Source organism: Sciurus vulgaris, assembly GCF_902686455.1.
Source record: "Sciurus vulgaris genome assembly, chromosome: 8".
NCBI classification, from domain to species: domain Eukaryota; kingdom Metazoa; phylum Chordata; class Mammalia; order Rodentia; family Sciuridae; genus Sciurus; species Sciurus vulgaris.
Window position 1 is genome coordinate 148,643,457 of NC_136468.1, and position 20,399 is coordinate 148,663,855.

The 20,399-nt window shown below is 61.5% G+C and overlaps 2 protein-coding genes across 2 annotated transcripts in view; both read right to left on the reverse strand.

The window, feature by feature from the left end:
* LOC306667744 (scavenger receptor class B member 1-like) overlaps positions 1-350 on the reverse strand; it is a 29,937-nt gene extending 29,587 nt beyond the window's left edge. Inside the window, 1 exon segment of the mRNA XM_079150482.1 lies at positions 23-350. Within this exon segment, the coding sequence (XP_079006608.1) occupies positions 23-144 (122 nt within the window). The 5' untranslated portion in view covers positions 145-350.
* Positions 351-13,778: 13,428 nt separating this feature from the next.
* LOC306667721 (scavenger receptor class B member 1-like) overlaps positions 13,779-20,399 on the reverse strand; it is a gene marked incomplete at its 3' end in the record, with an annotated part of 49,594 nt that continues 42,973 nt past the window's right edge. The window contains 3 exon segments of the mRNA XM_079150423.1: positions 13,779-13,880; positions 14,072-14,187; positions 18,599-18,765. Coding sequence (XP_079006549.1) covers positions 13,779-13,880; positions 14,072-14,187; positions 18,599-18,765 — 385 coding nt within the window.

Consider the following 20,399-nt stretch of genomic DNA (forward strand, 5'->3'; position numbering starts at 1 on the left):
CCGCCCGCCCCGCCTGCCTCACCTGTACACGTAGGGCCCGCGCTCCCGCACCTCCGGCTTCTCGCCCTGCAGGATCTCCTCGGGGTTGAGGACGTCGAAGAAGTAGACGGAGAGGTAGAAGGGCACGGGGATCTCCTTCCACATGTTGAAGGACAGGCTGCTGGGGTCGATGCGCACGTTCTGCGGGCGAGACGAGGCGGCAGCCTGAGGGCGGCGCAAGGCCTGGCGCGGGCTGGGCCGGGTGCCGCTCGGGCTCCGAGGCCGGCCAGGCAGCAGGCTCGCCGGTGGCTTGTGAGTGCGCTTTCCTGACCACGGCGGGGGACCCGGCGGCCAGGGGCTCGCCCCGCACCACCTACGGGGCTGGGCGTGCGGGGGCCTCCGCGGCCCTGCACCTCCCGCACTCATCCCGCCGGCTGCAGCCCGAGGTGGGAGGGCGCGAGGCAGCCCCCTGCCCAGCGAAGCAAGGCAGGCCTTAAACCAGCCATGAGATCCGTGCTGTGCGACAGGACGCTGAGGATACACGGGCAGGGGGCAGAGCACTGAATCTTAGACAGTCACCAGGTACCTGAAATGTAAAAAAACACAAACCAAACCCCAAATAAAAACCAAAGGTAGTGAGGGAGGAAAGCCCGAACGGGACGGGGTGCTCTACTAGAAACAACAGCCAGTGCCAAGGCCCTGAGGCAGCAAGCCACTCAAAGGCTTGAGGGCAGGAGCTAGGCAGGGAGAAGGTAGAAGGAACTGAGCGCCGAGAAGTCCATGAAAAGCCAAAATTACGGAACTTTATATGATAACTGATTTATAAGCCCTGGCAAAAAATACTAAATTTTCTTAAAGGGCCAAAGGAAAGAAGCCAGCAGTACTTCTGGGTTCTAATCTCTATCTGCCATCTCAGCCCAGCGACAAGCGTATCAGACGCAGCCCGATGTGTCACAAAGCCAGGCGCCCGGGCAGCTTGTGTCACCTCCCACCACCTTGAACACAGCCTTCCAGGACAAGGACGGCCGCCCCCAAGGTCCCTAAACAGTCACAATCCACAGGCAAAGGCCCCAAGGAGGCGGAAGGCCAGAGCCAGCAGTTCAGACCTGGCTGCCTGTCCCCTGGAGGAAGTGGACTCAAGAGGCCAGCAGACCCTGGTGGGTCCACTGGGACACTGGCAGTCAGTCTGAACCTCCTTCTGCAGGGCAGGGCCGCCATGCGGTGGCCACAGCCCTGCTAGTCTGGCCCCGCGGCCCGTGGACAAGGACGGCTTACCCCACTGCCAGGAGTTCAGCTGCGGCTTCACAGTCTGGGATGGCTGTTTTCTCCTGGGAAAACCGGAATCTTGTGTTCTGATAACCACGTCTTCCCTCCAGCTGTCCCGCAACAAACTGAGCACCCAGCGGGCACACGAGAGAGTGGGACACCGGGCAGCGACGGCAGCGAGAGCCCATCTGGGTGTCCTGTGCCAGGCCACTGTGCTCCACGCGGCCTCTGCCTCTTGGCCTGGCTGGCGGAAGTGCCCGGCCACAGCCCAAGGCGGCAGCCCAGCAAGGACTCAGCCCCAGGGGAGGGTCCCCGCCAGCCACGCGAGGGGACCGTGCATCACCCTCCCACCTGGGCCGGCCAGTGCCCCCTCTGCTGGTGCCCTGGGCAGTGGAAGCCCTTCAGCCCCAGGCCCCGTCCAGCCAGTCACTGGACAGTGCACAGCTCCGCAGACAAACGCAGCCACACAGAGAACTGCGTGACCGTGATGCTAGTTCCCAACGCCGCCGTAAAAAGCAAGCCAGAGCCCAGCGCCTTGGAGGATCCGCTAAGAGCACCAGCCACAAGCCGCGAATCCGTGGGACGCAGGGGGACTTTGGAGGTGGGGGACGTGTGGGTGCCGTGGTGGGCTGGCAGGTGCTGGATACACTTGACATGCGGCTTCCGTGTCAGTCACCCTCCACAAAGCTGTTCGCAGCCAAGCGCACCAATCCCTTCCCTCCTGCTGCCCTCCCCGGTCCAGCTCCTTGACCAGGCTGGGAAGCCTCGAGAGGCCGGGGGCCCAGCTTGCCTGACTTGGCGGCCACGAGTGAGGCGCTGGCCCTCCATTTCCTCACCTGTGCCATGGGCAGAAGGTCCCCGTCCACCATGTGGCCTGCCGTGGGCTTGGATGAGTCCATGCAGGTGAAGTGCCCAGGAGAGGGTCCACAGACCCCGTGGCATCCAGGTGAGCTATGTCGTCACCCGACCTGAGGTGACCCTCTGCACGCCCGGCTCTGGGCTGGGTGTGGACTTCACCCTGCCTTTGACCAGCAGATGCTTTCCTCTCGGTCACAGTGAACCAGGGACATCTGGACCAGGCAGCTGATTAGATAACCGTGCGGTGAAGCACACGCACGGCCTTTTGCCAAACAGAGCTGATTCTGCGGTTCTGTCAGGTCCCCCTCCCAAGGCCAAGGGTCGCAGCCCTGGAGTGGGGAGCAGGCCAAGGGGAGTCCTGCTGGGTGCCTCTCCCTCTATCCAACCCGGCAGGCCTCCGCGTCCTCCCCATCCTCCGCGGGGGGAGGGGACACCTGGGCTAGGTATTAAAACCTGAGCCAGGCTTTGCCATCCGGCGTGGGAGGGAGTCCCGGGAAAGCCCCAGCAGCCCCTTAGACCTGTCCTAAGTGTCCGCCAGTGACCAGTATGTTAAAATGGCGATACAGGGAAGCAGCGCGAACACCCGTCAACAGACAAACTGCGCACGGCGAGACTGCAACAAAAGGAACCAACTTCCAATGGACGACCACACGGTGAGCCCCAAACACACGGCCCCAAGGGAAAGGAGACCAGCTGCAAACACCGCGCAGAGCGGCTGCATCGCGTGACTCTGGACGAGGGAAGACCACAGGGCAGACAGCAGGCCCGTGGTGACCAGGGCCGCAGCTGCACGGAGCCCTGGGAGGCCCGGGCTGGCGAAACACCCCGGTCCTGATTCTGGAGGCCACGCGGCCAGGCAGGCACGTTGGATAGAACTCATCAAGCTGGGCGCAGGCCGCACGCCTGTGGTCGCAGCAACCTGGAGGCCGGGCAGCAGGACCTCAAGTTCAAGGCCAGCGCCGGCAACTTAGCCAGGCCCTAAGCAACTCAGCGAGACCCTGTCTCTAAATAAAATAAAAATAAAAAGGGCTGGGGAGGTGGCTCAGTGGCAGAGCGCTTGCCTAGCACGTGGGAAGCGCTGGGTTCCATCCTCGGCACCACGTACAAATAAATACTTAAATTAAAGGTATTGTGTCCACCTACACAACAAAAAATTTAAAAATTAAATTAAAAAAAGGTAAAAATAAAATGAAATAAATAAAATCTAACAAGGGCTGGGGATGTGGCTCAGTGGTTAAGTGACCCTGGATTCTGTCCCCAGTACCAAAAAGAAATAAAAAAAAAACCCAACTTATCAAGTTCTCCATTGAGAAGGATAAATGCGGAAGCGGTACCTTGAAAACGTGATGCTGGGGTTTTTAACAGCTTTATCATGATTCGCGTCCCACGTCACCCACCCAGGTGACGGGCACGGTGCCAGGACTCAGCCGCCAGCCTTCACCTGTCTGCTTCCAGAACATTCTTCCCTCCAGTACCCGGCGGGAGCCACTGCCCAGTCCCCCTGGCCACTGCGACATCCCTTCCTGTCTGGACTGGCTGACCCTAGACTTCATGTAAGTCTTCACGTGTCAAAAATGCTCTGCTTCTGGGACCAGCGGGGACACCAAAGGCCACAGGCAGCGCCCCGTGGCCCCTCCTGCTTAGCGTCAGCTCCTCTGGCCCAGCACAGCGTTCCCACACGTGTCTCCCGGCTTCCTCTCCTGGCCGCCAGGGCTCCGCAGCCCCCAGGACCGGCTGCTCATCCAACATCAGCGGGTGGCGGCTCAGCTGGCTCCCCCAGTTTGGGGCTCTTCTGAGCCAAGCAGTCCTCGGTGCGTGGAATTGCACACTTAACGTGTGGGAAGCAGGTTTTAAATTAAATGCACCTATGTCTTTGTATCATTAAACACCCACGACCTACGTATTTACTGCTGTGAGACATCGCCCACAACAGTGGGAGTGAAAAATAAAGGCAAAGAACAGGCGTCGTCGCTGCCTTTAAAATACAACAGTCACGCTGCATCCAAAGGCGTCACCAGACGAGCGTACGAGGACCCCACGTGCGAGGCTCAGAAGAGGCCAGACAGGTGGAGGGAGGCCACAGGAAGAATCACCCCGGGGAGTCCAACAGAGGCCACACCTGTGACCCCAGGGACTTCGCAGGCTGAGGCAGGAGGCTTGCAAGTTCAAGACCAAGCTGAGCAACTTACGGAGACCCTGTCTCAAAACAATGACAAAAACAAGAAGAAAAAAAGAGGAGATTCTGCCTCTGGTGCCAGAGGGCCCAGGAGAGGGTCTCCAGGTGCAAACCTGCTTCCTGGTCTGGACACTGGTCACCAGGGGCTCGGCTCGCTGGATGGAAGCGGATGCGGGGGTCCCCTGGGGTAGGTGTGGCTTTCTCTGTCTATGCTACGCCTCAGCAAAATAGCTTAGGGACTGTGAGGTGATTTTTTTTTTAATTTATTTTTATTGTAAACAAATGGGATGCATGCTGTTTCTGTTTGTACATGGAGTAACAGCATCCCATTTGCATATTCATATATTTACATAGAGTAATGATGTTTGATTCATTGTTATTTTTTTCCTTCCCCCCCACCCCTCCCACCTCTCTTTTCCCTCTATACAGTCCCTCCTTCCTTCATTCTTGTCCCCCTCCCACCCCCCATTAAGTGTCATCATCCGCTTATCAATGAGATCATTCCTCTTTTGGAATTTTTGAGATTGGCTTATCTCACTTAGCATGATATTCTTCAATTTCACCCATTTGCCTGCAAATGCCATGATTTTATTATTCTTTATAGCTGAGTAATATTCCATTGTATATATATACCACAGTTTCTTTATCCATTCATCAGTTGAAGGGCATCTAGGTTGGTTCCATAGTCTGGCTATTGTGAATTGAGCCGCTATGAACATTAACATGGCTGTATCTCTGTAGTATGCTGATTTTAAGTCCTTTGGGTATAGGCCAAGGAGTGGGATAGCTGGGTCAAATGGTGGGTCCATTCCAAGTTTTCTAAGGAATCTCCACAGTGCTTTCCAGAGTGGCTGCACTAATTTGCAGCCCCACCAGCAATGTATGAGTGTACCTTTCTCCCCACATCCTCTCCAACATCTATTGTTGCTTGTATTCTTGATAATCGCCATTCTAATTGGGGTGAGATGGAATCTTAGTGTAGTTTTGATTTGCATTTCTCTTATTACTAGAGATGTTGAACATTTTTTCATATGTTTGTTGATTGCTTGTAGATCTTCTGTGAAGTGTCTATTCATTTCCTTAGCCCATTTGTTGATTGGATTATTTGCATTCTTGGTGTAGAGTTTTTGAGTTCTTTATATATTCTGGAAATTAGTGCTCTATCTGAAGTATGAGAGGCAAAGATTTTCTCCCACTCTGTAGGCTCTCTCTTCGCATTGCTGATAGTTTCCTTTGCTGAGAGAAAAGCTGTTTAGTTTGAATCTATCCCAGTTGTTGATTCTTGCTTTTATTTCTTGTGCTATGGGAGTCCTGTTAAGGAAGTCTGATCCTAAGCCAACAAGGTGAAGATTTGAACCTACTTTTTCTTCTATAAGATGCAGGGTCTCTGGTCTGATTCCGAGGTCCTTGATCCATTTTGAGTTGAGTTTTGTGCAGGGTGAGAGATAGGGGTTTAGTTTCATTCTGTTGCATATGGATTTCCAGTTTTCCCAGCACCATTTGTTGAAGAGGCTATCTTTTCTCCATTGCATATTTTGGCACCTTTGTCTAGTATTAGAAAATTGTATTTATTTGGGTTTGTGTCTGTGTCCTCTATTCTGTACCACTGATCTACCTGTCTATTTTGGTGCCAATACCATGCTGTTTTGTTGAGGTGATTTTTTTAAAATAAAAGATCAGCTGTGAACAGGCAAAGGACTTGAGCGGACATTTCTGCAAAGACGCCCTGCAGGGAATGGGCATCGGAATCCCCGTGAGGCCCGGCTCCCACCACCTGGATGGCAATAGGTCTTAAAAAACGGAAATCAACAAGGATCGACAGGACGTGTGGATCAGAACCCTGGGCCTCGCGGGAGGGAGCGTAAATGGAGCAGCTGAGAAAACCAGGCAGGCAGGGCTTCAAACCAGAGGGACCAAGACTCCCGCGACCACTGAAAGAACAGAAGGCAGCGCTCCGGCAGGACGTGCTCGCGAGGGCCCACGCGGCCCTGCGGCCAGAAGTGACGACTCCCACGTCTACTGCCCATCGGCAAAGCAAAGGAGAAACCAGGTGCTGTCCCCACGGCAGCGACGATGCAGGCCAGACGCGCCCGCCACCCCAGGAGGAAGCCTGGAAACGCCTGCTCAGACAGCAGACCCCAGGGCCACTCGGCCCGACCCCTCGGGCAAGTCCTCAGAGACCAAAGCAGATTGGAGGGTGGGAGGGACCACCTGGCGGCCCGGAGTGACCATGGGGGTCAACAACTTCTGGAACCTGCAGTGGCGGAGAGTCACCCGGCACCGTGGACGCACAGGACCCAGAACGTGGAGACCAGTCAAGTGGTCAGGAGGGTGAGCTCCATGGGAGCCAGGTGGCGGCCACTCCTGAAAGGCGACTGGCTGGTCACACGGAAGCCAAGTTCCCGCCACGTTCACGCTGATCACGGACGGGACGGAGACGTCTCAGATAAACTGGGCCAAAAAATACACCACCCGAATGAATTCGCCTGCTCCTTTCTTTTCTCCTTGTTGGGGCTGGGGACTGAACCCAGGGGCGCTCAACCACTGAGCCACACCCCGCCCTTGCTATTTCTTACTTAGAGACAGGGTCCCGCTCGGTTCCTGAGGGCCCCCCTAAGTTGCTGAGGCTGGCCTTGAACTCACGATCCTCCTGCCTCAGCCTCCAGAGCTGGGGGATTACAGGCGGGCACCACCACACCAGGTCACCTGTTTCGTTTTGTTTTTTTTTAATGTGGTGATTAGAAAATCTTGCCTGCCGCCTGCCGGGTGGTCTGAAACACGCTGCCATAGGAAGCGCTGGCACCCACGAATCTGGCTGAAGTCCCCCACCCTCATGCCCTAGTGGCGCGGGGCCTCGGTGTTCTCCCCTGCAGAGCGGGAGTGCGGGGCCACCTCACAGGGCGTGAAGAGCTGAGGACGGGTGCAGCAAGCACACACAGGTGGCGCCTAACGTGCAGCACTGTGATTATGGGTGGTTCCTGCCACTCGGGCTCAGAGCCCCAGGCCCACCTCGGCTCTCCACGCCAACGCCACCTTCCCCACACGGGGCCTCTGCCGCAGCCCGGACCCACTCTGACGTCCCTAGGAGCCCGGGTCATCTGCTGCACAACCCGTCACCGCCTGACGGGCGCCCGTGAGAAACCTAAGGCACACAGGTGAAGAACACGGGGTCCTGCCCCGATGTGCTGGCGCCCAGAGGGGACAGCTCTGCAGGGTCAGGAAACACTGCCCAGTCCTCCTCGCCAAGACTCGACAGCCCAATTTGCAGGCACGGACACTGAGGCTCGAGGCCCAATGCCTCGCTGAGGTCAGGGGTGCAGGGAGAGCAGCCCCCACGTCCTATGTCCACATCAGGCCAGTGTCCCACCTCCTGGGCCGTCCCCAGCTCAGGTGCAAAGAGTTTCACAAGTCAATCACTGACGCGACCTGGCCAGTCAATTACAAACCCCAATTCCTCCTCCAGGGACAACAGGAAACAGACTCAGCACAACAACATACCCTGGCCCAGGGGCCACGCCACTGACCTCAGAGGCCCTGATCTGGGACAGGACCCGATCCTGCCCGCTCCTGTCAGTCACCAGCTACACCCAGACACATCCCAGGACTCCCCGTACCAGTCCCGTGGGCCGCCAGCGCAGGAGGACTGAGCGGAGATGACCCCGGCCAGGTCACCCGCAGCACGCCCTCGGCCAATGCTCCCGTTTCTTTGGCTTTTAAAAGGCAAAGGTAAGAAGATGGAAAAGAAAACAAAAACAAAAACAAAGACCTTTTCACAAGAAACCCACGCCTGGCGCCGAGAACGTGTTGCCTAAGCTGGCTGAGCCCCAGCCCCTCCGCCGCTCCCGCCAGCTGCGCCTTCCAGGCCTGGCCGCCCTCCTGCACGTGGGCCTTGAACCTGCCCGCCCTCCTCCACGGCTCGGGCCCCTGCGGCTGCCCTGCTTCCCCCGCCCGCGCTCACCCCAGAACGGCCCCTGGAGACCAAGCCAGGTGGCTGCCTGCTGCCCCTCGGGGCTCCTCCCCGTCTCAGGACAGCCTCCCGTCCCTGGCAGTGACCCGCCGTCTTGCACAACTGGCTCCCCCAGCCGCCGCCTCTCGCTCTGCCAGCCACGCGGCCTTGCTCTGGTCCCAAGCTGTGGCCTCTGCAGGGCGGACTTCCCCCAGGTGCCCACACAGGCGGCCCTTCGCTGGAAGCCGCCTTCTCGGCGAGACCTCTGAGCACTCTTCACCTCTGGGCAGGACCCACGCGGCACGCGGGCTCCGTCCCAGGCGCGGGGACCACCGCAGCGGGAGAAGCAGAGAAGAAACCAGACGGAAGCCCTCCTGGGCAGCTGCCCCCACGGCCCGTTCTACTCCGAGTCCTCACGCCAGAAACCCCTTCCGTGGGCCAGTCCCCTCCTGCCACCCAGAATCAGTCACGACCCAGCAGCCGCTTGGGACCACAGGCGCCCTGAGGACCGAGGCCACACACAGAGGCTGGTGGAGCAGAAGGGTAGGAGGCTGGGTCCCCAGATGTCACAAAGCTGCCACCAGCTCCGGGCGCCTAGCCATCGATGATCGTCCATCAGCTCCGGCGGGGACCTTCACCCACACCAGGAGGGCTGGATGGCAGCCTGAGGGGCACGTGCCGGCCAGGTGCAGCCAGGGGCCTGGCACCATTACCACGGAAAGCCCAGCCGCCGCGGGCACCACCCAGGCACCTGCACGGCCACAGGGGACGGTCCACAGGCTGTCAGGGCCGCTTCGCTCAGAGCAGCCAGCAGTGGGGACCACACAAGTCCACTGGGGGGAGAATGGCCACAGGTGGCGGCCGGTCACACAGGGGAAGCTCCCCAAGAGGACGGGCCACACAGGCCAGCGATGGGCACCGGGAGGCGAGCCGGGCATGAGGCCAGGCAGCGTGGCAGGGCTGGTGAGGGCTCCCTCCTGGACACTCAAGGCAGGCAGGTGGGCGGGCCTGGCCGGCGGGGCGCTGCCTCTGCAGTGGCCTCCGGCACACCTGCTCTCCTGCAGGACGCCTCCATTGTTCACAAAGACAGAAACAGACCAGAAGATTCCTGCCAGAGGGGGTGCGGCTTCCAGGGTGCCACGCAGCCCCTTAATGGTCACCAGGGGCCAAGCCGGGGGACACTGGGCACCGGGTGCGGGAACTCCGCCTGTCCTCCCAGATTCCCTCTGACTCTGAAATTGTCTAAAGCAGGAGGTGGTCCCACAACGCGCCACCTGGCCAGGTCCCAGCCGCACGCCAGGAGCCGTCCGCCCGAGCCCTAGGCTGACTGCCCCCAGACACGCGTTTCAGAGACATCAAAAACCCCAAAAGCAGGCGTTTAAAACCGAGGGTCCCACTTCACATTTCAGTGTCTTACCTGAACCAACCCCAGGATGTGTCCACTGCGCTCTCCCGACCTGCCGGGGGTGAACACGTCTGTTAGCCCTGCTGCTGGCGCAGCGAGTGACCCACAGCTTAAGGCGACACAGGTGTCACCTTGTATCCCACCGAGGGGGGTGGGGCTGTCTTGGCTGGAGGCCTGGCTCCTCGGCCGTCCACTTTGCTCTGACCACTGTCCAGCCATCCCCTCCCTGCCTCCTGCCTCCCTCTTGAAAGCTCCTGTGGAAGGCACTGGCCCCCGATGACCAGGTCCCTCCCCAGCTCAGATGCTGGACCCAGTCAGGTTGCAAAGCCCCTTCCCCAGGTGGGAGCAGGACGGGCCTCTGGGGAGCCAGGAGCCAGGACGGAGGGGAGGCCACCGCCAAACCCCTTTTCACCTGAGCTGCCCTCGGGGGCAGGGCAGGAAGGAATGGGCTGCTTTCAAGTGGCTCCGCGGGGGCCCTTTGTTCTCCAAAAAGGGAGGCGGGATCTTCCCTGCTGACCTGCTGCTTCTTGACCTCGACCCTGCTGGACAGGACACCAGCAGTAGGAAGGAAGCCTGAGCGGCTAGGGCTCCAGGAAGGGCGTGGTGCCTTCTGCAGGTCTGAGACCCCCGCAGGCCTGCCACCCCCTCCCTGGGCAGCCTCGAAGCCCCCGGGTTCCCAGGGGACACACGCTCAGGGAGCAGAAGCAGCCCAGGAAGCTCCCAGGCTGGGCAGGGACAGCAGGGTCCTGTCCTCTGTGCTGACCACTGGGCAGCGTAGGGCTGGAGCCCAGGCAGAGGCCCGGCAAGGCCCAGGCTCTGGAGCAGGCCCTGCGTCCAAAGCCACCTGGGGCTCAGGGTGGCGCTCGGGCCTTTAACCCACCGCCCTGCGTGAGGCCCGGCCAGCAGCAGCAGCATCGGGGACTCTCGGGAAGGGCTCAGGACCCCAGGGTGGGACGCGGCCACTGCCTTCCCAGGCCTGGGGGAGGCCAGGGGAGGCTCCTCTCAGATGCCGCGGCCCAACCTGGAGGAGTCGGAAATGGGGGCGCTGAGCTGAGACCTGAACCCAGGCCCTGGGCCCTCTTCACAGCACGCGCAGCCTCCGCGGGACGGTCTGAATCACCCCACAGCTCCTGACCTCCCTGCCGAGAAGACCCCGCAGACACAGAGCAGGCGCCCGCCCCGGGCAGAGGCAGACCAGCCAGGGAGCCGGGGCAGAAGAGCTTGGGATCGCGTGGCGCTGAGCTCGAGGATGACATCCGGAAATCCAAAGGGATTCCAGGTCCTGGCCTCCTGGAGAAGCCGGGGGAGGCGCCAGCGCTGCCTGCACCCCACACAGCCGGGCTGCTGGGCCGCCGGGCCACCCCCACTGCACTCCCACCCCTCCTCGCTGGCGGCCTGCGCCGCCCTTGCAGGGGACGGAGGGACACGGGCGGAGGAGCCGACCTCGCTGCCAAGCTCTGTTCCTGGGCAGGAAGAGGCCGGACGCTAACTCGCAAAGACTCGGGCACGCCAGAGGAAGAGCCGGGACACCAGAGGAAGAGCCGGGACACCAGAGGCCCCGCTGGCTCGCGCTGACCCGGCTGGCAGGAGCGTCCACTGATACGGCGCCCCAAGTGTCGTTGGGCAATGTCCCCAGGGGACGCGTACGCACCCAACAGCCAGTAACCAGGCCCGGTGTTGCTCAAGAGAGGAGAGCATGTCCACACGCAGCTGGCACAGGACGCGCCTGGCGGCTGTACCCATCACAGCCCCGACCGGAAACCCCGAGTGGCCACCAGTCCCAGCCTGGGGGACCCGCACAGCGGGTGGCAGAAGCCCCAGGGGCACCTGCATGAATTCCACCTGGTAAGACCTAAGGCCAGCTGGTGCCACACAGGGTTGGTTCAGGTAAAGCTCATCATCCGTGCCCTGGCCTGGGCAGTGGCACCAAGACGCCCCAGGGTGGGGTGGGCGGGGTGCCTCTTGCCTCCCCCTTCTGGTGCTGGTCGCACGGTACGTGCACTGTGGAAATCCTGCATCCCAGCGGGCCCGGGCTATCCACCAAGATGGCGACCGCTTACCAAGCGCTGGCCTCTGCTGATTAGGCACTCGACACATGCGGCTGACAGTCTGCTGTCCACCCAGAGGCCACCGCTGCCCATGCTCCATTAAGAGAGCACTGACCTGGTTCAGGGTTAGATGGGAAGCCCAGACGCCAGTCCAGGCAGCCCATGACCCTGCGTCAGTCAACAAGAAGACTTCGGAAGAACTTCCCCTTCCGGTGAAAACCTGGGCCGAGCCTCCCAGAGGCTCCCCTCCTCTTTGGTTTGAGTGATGTCGTGTGGAAAACACGATGTCGGATGCTCTGGCAGCCATCATGAGACCACGAGGACAAGGACAAGGCCAACTGCGACAGGCGCCCCCAGGGCCCCGACCTGAGCACCCGGGAACCTGCCTCCTCCCTCCCTATCAGGCACCGCGGCGAACATCCGTCCTACGCAAGTCGTGCAGGAGCTCAAGACATCCATCAGGAGCGAGCGCAGCTCGTGGTAAGCCTCCCCGGGCGAGGAAGGTGCTGGGGCGGAACCAGCATTGTTTAAGGGAGGCCGACCCTTAGTCTGGGGGTAGGCACTGTATGGCTTCTGCTTTACGGATGGGGAAACTGAAGCACAGAGGGGTTCAGTCACTCGCCCTCTCAAAGGCACAAGCCCACCGGTGGCACATGACCTGCCACCCCCCAGGCCAGGCGCAGCCCACCCCTCAAGACCCCCCTGAACAGGGAGGCGCCTCCTGGGCTGGCCCCAGCCTCCCTCCTTGGCTCAGCCTCAGCCATGCCCTGGGAGCAGCTCCAGCCCAGGCCCTGCTTCCGCCCAGCTCAGACGCGAGCCTGCTGCTGCCTCTCTACCTGGTAAGAAGAGTTTCTGAAAGAAAAACCGCATCCGGGCGTGGTGGCACAGGCCTGCAGTCCCAGCGGCTCGGGAGGCTGAGGCAGGAGGACGGCGAGTTCACAGCCGGCCTCAGCAACTTACCAAGGCCCTGCGCCAGTGAGCCCCTGCCTCTCAAGACAATTCCAAATAGGGCTGGGGAGGTGGCTCAGTGGCCGAGTGCCCCTGGTTCAATCCCAAGTGCCCCCTCAAAAAAAGGAAACAGCAGCGTTTGGTACAGAGGAGACCGTGCTCCTGGCAGAATTCTCCGGAAGGCAGCAGAAAGAGAGGCAGCAAAATGAACAGACTCAAACGGAAGGAAGGGAGCTGGGCCCGGGCCCCGCAGAGCGGCTAAGAGGGACTGCGGAGGAGGAAGAAGAGCGCGGGCTTCAGAGGCCTACAAGAGGGCCAGCGTGAGGGAGCCCGGCCCTCAGACTCCTGGACACGGAGCCTGGTGGCATCAGCCGTCTCTGCGCTGGGCTGAGAGCCCAGGATGGAAGGCAATGGTCAGAGGCACCTGCGCCCCATGTCCACTGCGAGGCGAGCAGGAAAGGAATGGAGGCAGGCGTCCATCAACAGACGAACAGGTGAAGAAGGCCACACAGCGGCCTTACGAAGGGACTCTCGTGACTGGGACAACAGGGGTGGAGAAGGCCGAGCCGTCGGGTGGCCCAGCCAGGCACAGACCAACAGCGCGGCCTCACTGTGTGCGGAACCCCGGAACGTGGGCCACAGGAGAGCGGAGGGCCAGTCCCCAGGTGGGGCCGGCGACCACGGACTCAGGAGGAGGGATCCAGGCATCCGCCAGGCGCCCTGCTGACCGAGACAGGGAACTGTGTCCGCGAGAGCTGCCGCGGAAGCGGATCCTGTGTGCTCCCGCCCAGCAGGGCCGCGATGCGGCTCCAGCCATCGCCAGGAGACCCGCGGTGACGAGTGACCGGGGTACTCCGTAACCACGTGCCGTTTCTATTTTCCAATTTTAAAAATTATTTGTTAAAAAAGGTCTTCGGGGAGAAGGTGAGCTCTCTCTGGCGGGAGCATCCAGGAGCAGAAACCCACAGAATTTCCCAGTCGGCCGAGGGGGCCGCGGGGTCCAGCCGGGACACCGCAGGGGACAGAGATGCCAGGGAGGGGCAGGCCTGTCCTGGGGAGGCACTGGCCCCTCCTGGTCCCCACACAGGACAAATTCCCCGAATCTGATTTATCTGTGAGATGTGCCAGGCCCGGGCAGGTATCTCAGGATCTTTATGGCAGCTTGACACAGCCCGAGGGTGCCCGAGGAGCCCGCAGAGGCCGCCAGGCTGATAGCTCTAATGGATTTACGATCTGAGGGCCTTTTATAGACCCCTGTAAAAGGACAATAAAATCCCTGAACTATGGAGCCGGGGTAAAGCGGGGACATCCTTGAAGTACCAACGCCAAAGAAAGCCGGGCCGCCAGCCCCCAGCCTCGAGCCAGCTCTGTGCTGGGGCCGCAGGGGCCAGGCCGACATCCCACCCCAGAAGCCACCCGCCCCAGGGCCGGGCAGCAGGGCTCACCGGGTGGACGTCCAGAAACAGGGAGTGCTCCTCCTGGGGGCGCAGGCCCACCACCGCTTCTGCCAGGACCGGGTCGGCGTTGAGGAAGTGGGGGTGCGAGAGGAACAGGGGCGCGCCTGGAAGACAGAGGGCAGAGGCCATCAGAGGCCGTCAGGAGGAGGGCAGGCCCTGCAGGCGCGGCCCTGAGCGGGGTCCAGGCTGCAGAAGGGACAGCCGCAGTCTGCAGAGCTCCTCCGGGACCAGGACCGGCCGGGGGCCTGAGGCCCAGGCACAGGGACACGGCCGGGACAAGCTGGCGGAGAGGGAAGCAGGAGGGGCTGACCCTGGGGTGGCCTCCAACAGACACCAGGCCCAGGCCGGGAGCGCGTTCCAGGGTGGGGTGCACGGCGGGTGGGCGGGAAGGAGACTCACAGAGGGCGACACGCGGCCCGTCTCCGGGGTGGCGCGTTCTGGTGAGCAGGGACAACCGGCCTCGCCCTCCGAGTGAGAAACCCCCACACAGAAACGTGAGGCCGGACCTCACAGAGCACCCCAATGGCAGACGCCAGCCCCCGGGGTGCTGGCCCGCGGCCCGGCGATCAGAGTTGTCAAGGAGCCCCTCAGTGTCAGGAGCTCCTCGGGACAGAGAGCAGGGCGAGGTTGATGGGCACGGGGTCTGCTTCAGGGGATGACCGTGCTCTGGAACGGAGGGGTGGCCGCCCCGCGACAGCGTGGGCGTCCTGGATGTCCGTGAAGCGCACACTTCAAAATGGGGGACCGTATGGCATATGAACTGCACCTCGATTTTAAAAAAGTCAAAGGAAAAACCCAGAGTCCAGGTCTCCCTCCCCGGAACCATCAGCCCTTCCTTTGCGGCCAGGTGGTGACCAACCTGGGGCTCTGCGCACCTCCCAACCTTGAATTCTGGGCTGTTGCTGCGTTTCTCAGCAAAGCCCAGTGTCAGTCTGAAGGAAGACCTGGGATTTCCCTGGGCGCAGAGGCGCACGCCTGAATCCCAGCAGTTCGGAGGCTGAGGCAGGAGGATCCCGAGCCCAAAGCAGCCTCAGCGACTCAGTGAGGCCCTAAGCAACTCAGTGAGACCCTGTCTCTAAATAAAACTGTTTTCTTAAGAAGGGCTGGGATGTGGCTCAGTGGTTAAGCACCCCTGGGTTCAATCCCTGGTACCTAAAAGATAAATAAAAAGAGCTGGGGCTGAAGCTCAGGGTACAGCACCCCTGGTTCAAAACAAAGTAAATGTTGGAATCAATTTATAATAAATAAGAGGAAACTAATGAATGCTGTGGATCCTAACCAGACCCACTCCTGGCACGAGGCTTTGACTGACACCTGCTCTTTCTCTGTTAAAGTCAGGTTGAGTGACACAGACTGGGAAGGTCTTCGCGCCTCTCCGCACCCAGAGCCTTCGTAATGGGAAGGACTCAGAGAATGGAAGAGGCCAATGGAAGCCCACGCTCCTTGGGCTCTTTGCAGTCCCCTCGAGCCCCTGTGGGGCGGACCTATGCAATTTGGAAGACCGGGTCTCCCGCCTGCCCATCCGCAGCGAGAACGGCCCACAGGCGAAGGCGTCGGCCCAGCGCGGCCTCCGGGAGGGAGGTGTGCTCCAGCCCGCCAGGCCCTGGAGGCAGAGCGCCCGAGCAGCCCCGCAGCCTCCCACCCCGGGACACCAGCAGCGCCAGGGCGGCTGCTTCAGGGCAGCCACATGGCTGCCAGCACCTGCACGCAGGCACCTGAGCTTCTCCGCCACTTTATTTCCAAACGCCCTGAAAGAGACTAGCCCGGGCAATAAGCGTAATTAATTTATGGCTTTATGGCACCTAACCAGACGAGATTGCCCAGGATTGCCACGGTTGTGAGGAAGGAGCCCCGTTGGGCACGTCAGAGGCTCTCGTGAGACCCAGAGGTTTGAGGTGAGGGAGTTCTGAGTCCAAGAAATTCCCCAGGCCTGGAAAGGGAAACGTGTGGGTATTTTTTATCTTCAGATAAAACGCCAGAGAAATGCAGACGCAGGTGCACCAAGCAGCAGGTGCAAGAATGTCCTAGAAGCACCCCAGTCACGGTCAAAACATAAGAACAAGCCAGCAATTCAGCAGCTCAGGAGGCTGAGGCAGGAGGATCGCAGGTCCAAGGCCAGCCTCAGCAATTTAGCAAGGCCCTGTCTCAAATTTTTTAAAAAGGGCTGGAGCTCTAGCTCAGTGATGAGGCACCCTGTGCTCCATCCCACCTACCAAACACAACAAAACCCACAAGCGCTGTGGGCGCAGGGGAAGGAGCCGGGCGCGGGGCTGTGCTCCCGTGGAGGAGCACCTCGCAGGTGGTCACCCCTGCGTGACGATGGGCAGAAGGAGCAGGAAGCAAGGCGGAGGGGCACCCGCCGTTCAGTTCCCCTCCCAGGAAGCCAAGGCCGGGCAGAGCTGGGTGTTGCAGGGCAGGACGGGGAGGGCATGCCCACCGCGTGGGGCTCCTGCCTGGGCACTTGCACTTGGAAGAGGAAGCTCTGTTCTGACGGGAGCGCTCAAATTCTCCCAGGCTATTGAGAACGTTGGCAGATGTGCCAGGAGACGGCGGGACACACCCTCCACGGGGCCCGGCAGTGCCCCTGCTGGTTGACCCTCCCCCATTCTCTGCCATGTGCTTCCCTTGGTGCCAGCCTTACCTGCAGGGCAGGAGGCTGGGCACAGGATGCCAGCCTGGCCAGGGGCACAGCCCAATCTCGGCTACAGTGCTTGGTTCACAGCGGGCATGGGATCCAAGTGACCCATCAGAGCGAACCCTGGGACTTTTGCTGGAGCAAAGAGGGCCCAGGGGTCCATCCCCGCAGGACTCCGTCCCCGCAGGGCTCCCAGCTGCAGCCTCCACAGCAGCCACCAGGGGATCTGGCCTGGCAGCGGAGCCAGCCCAGGGGACGACCCCGCTGGGCATGGCGAAGGGCCGCTTCCCGAGGGATCCAGCTCCGGATGCGCACTGAGGGGTCTGCTCTGGAGGTGTCAGTCACCCCAACCAAGAGTGGGGGCCCCCAGGCCCAGCGTCCACCACCTGCCTCCCAAGTCGCCACGACGCTGCTCCCAGCAGGTGACTCCGTCTTATAAGTGGAGATTCCTGTGGACACCAGTGAAGACCACATGAGACAAGCAGAGGACAGTGCCCAGGTGGCTGGACCAGGCCGTGACAAGGGGGGACCGCAGGCCCAGTGCCCAGCCTGTCGCCCTGTTCTGCCTGAAACCGGGGACGCGTCCTATCTCCGGGTGATCCTTCTCCCGACCAGCTTGACCATCCCTGCACCATCACCTTCTCCCGTTGGAAGACAAGGTCGGGCGAGACCCGGCCAGCTGGGGGCCAGCTTTGTGTCCCACACCCATGCGGCCTCAGCCACGCCCAGCCTCGGGCCTCCATCCTGCAAGACAGGACCTGCCCTCAGGTCCAGATAGACAATCACTGAGCAGCCACTGCGTGCTGGGCACAGCACAGAACCCGAGGGTACAGCTGAAAAGAAGGCCAGGTGGCAGGGAGCCCGGCCACAGCACCCACCGTCGGGCTGAGGAGGCCGAGGGGGACGGTGTGAGACATGCCCCAGAGGATAGCAGCGGAGGGGAAGGGCGTGACGGGGAGTGGCCGGCGCCACTGCTTCCTATGGACAGCAACGGCCTCCCTGCGCTGTCCACCCAGCGGCCACCAGGCCCACGGGGCGGGGCGTCTGAACTGCAGCTTCTATGAGGCAAGGAGGGCCTTTCAATGCGATGTCATTTGAATTAGTTGCAACGTCAACAGCCACAGGAGGCCAGGGACCAGAGGGCAGGACCAGGCGGCCGGGCGGGTGAGAGAGGAGCTCGGCCGTCTGGGGGCCAAGCCAACTGGGCTGCCCACGGGCGAGGGGCGAGGCCCGGGGTCTGAGTGAGCGACGAGGTGAGCGCAGCGTGGAGATGGGCCCTGACCGCCCAGCGACGGTGCCCAGCACCTCCGAACAAGGGTCTGACACAAGGCCCCGCCCGGCCGCTCTCACCCGATGGGGGTGAAGGATCGTTCCCACCAAGCCCGGCTCTCCAAAGGGCGCGGGAGGCAGACACGGCCGCGGCGGCCCTGGTGTCGACACCCACGGACACGCTCTCCTGAGCAGCGGGGGCCCGGGACGGGGAAAGCAGGGCTCGGAATGGCCGCCTTCCGAGAGGGGTCGTCCTGGATTGCCCAGGGGGCTCTGCTGTGGCCCCCAGGGCCCTGGAAACTAGCCGGGAGAGGGGACGGAGACAGAGATGTGAGCACAGAGGTGGATCCGAGGGATGGGAAGCTGCTGGCAACCAGGAGGAAGGGGCTGCGGGCACCTGGAGAAGCAGGGGAAGGCCAAGAACCGACTGCCCGCTGCAGGCGCTCGCCAGGACCGGGACCTGGGTCAGCTGACATGGCAGGCCTCCGGATCACAGAGCCTGCTCTGCAGCCTCATGGGCTCAGGGGGACAGAGGCCGGAGACCAAGCCGACCGTGGGCAGAGGAGGCCCTCGCCTGCCCCGCCGCGGGCCCCTGTCCCCAGGATGCCTACCGAACCTGCAGGTGCTGACGTTCTGGATGCCCGACTCCAGGCAGGGGCAGAAGCCTTCGTTGGGCGGGTAGATGGACCCGTTGGCGAATAAGGTTTTGGGGGCCACGAAACGGTAGGTGGGGATGCCTTCAAACACCCTCGGCTCCTGGTAGACCAGCTTCATGGACCTGCAGGGGGCAGACAGGGCGACGACAACCCCGAGGTCACCCCACGGTGACCCCAAGGCCACCCCGTGGAGCTGCCTCTCCACCTGAACGGCCCCCAGGGCGCCTCCTGCCCAGGGAGGTGCAGTGGCCCCGACCAGGCCGATCCATTCTCCAGGACCACACGAGCTTTAAATCAGAAACGAAGACCACGGCGTCCGTGCCTGTGAGCTCGGCGACCGAGGACTCGACCGACCGTGGATGACCAGCAAAGCTGAAAAGGGCTGCGTCCCTTTTTACTGGACAGCACCCGGCTGGCCAGTCTTCCCTCGTCCACCTTAAAAGGTCCTCGTTTTGAAAACAGCGATTATGCAAGAAAACGGCTTTTTTCTTAGAAAGCGCCCGCTGAGGCCCTGAGGCACGAGGGCCCACGGCCTCCAACCCACACAGGGGGACGCGGCCCGGCGATACAACAACTGGGGCGAAAGAGGAAGGACGGAGCAGCCGGTGCCGGGGCTGGACCGTGTCCACCAGGGTCCCAGGTAGAGGAGTGACTCCAGGTGAAGTCCTTTTGGGAGCTGGGGAACCTTTAAGAGGCGGCCTCCTGGGCGTCTTCAGGCCTCTGGGGGTGCGCCTGACCTGTGGGACCCCAGACTCCTCCTCTTCCTCTCTGTAGCTCCCTGGCCACGAGGGGGGTCCTGCTCTGCCGCACACTGTGCTGCCTCATGATGGGCCGACCCCTCGTGGACCAGAGCTTCCACAACCGTGACCGCCATAAACCTCTTCTCTCTATAAGTTGATTAACGCGCCGTTGCTACGGCGACGGGAGCTGCCTGACGGCTGGGCCAAGGTAGAGGGGTTCCTCGCACTGTTCTTGCAACTTTTCCCCAAGTTTAAAATTCTAGCCAGACGTGGCAGCACACGCCTGTAATCCTGGCAGCTCAGAAATCTAAGGCAGGAGGGCGGCAAGTTCAGGGTCAGCCTGGACAACTGGACAAGACCCTGCCTCAGAAAGTAAGAAGGCCTGTGGGCGTAGCTCCGGGGTGGAGCGCCCCGGGTCCCATCCCCGTACTGCGTGCCAGCTCCCTAGGGCTGGCTGTGGCTCAGTGGCAGGGCGCTCGCCTCACACACAGGCCTGGGTTCCATCCCCAGCAGCACAAAAAATAAAAGGAAATGCTGCTTTTAAAGCCGCCACACACACAGCGAAAGCACGCCACTGTGACATCTGTGCACTGGCCCGAGTCCCCTGATAGGAAGTAACCCCCCGGGCACAGGAACTGTGCCCTTCCTGCCATCCTGTCCCACGCCTGGCACAGAGCAGGGCTCCATGAGGTGCTGGGGAGGTGGAGCCAAGGGTCGCCCGGTGAATTCCCAAGGGAAGGACATTTCCAGAGTGGCCAGAACAGAGCAGCACATCTGGCCACGCCTGGAAAAGGACCGCGGGAGCCGGTGGTTGTTGTCCACCCACAGCTGGGGCTGCTGTAGGGTGCAGCCCAGCGGCCCCCACGGCTGCAGAGCTGGGGACCAAGGGCCCGGAGAGGAGCCCCATCTCCACAGGCAGAAGGTCCGGGCAGCCAGCCAGAGGCGGGCTCAGCCCTCTCCTCGGGCTCGCTGTCCCCACGCCCTGTCCTGCCTCCCCACCAAGCTGGCCCAGCGGT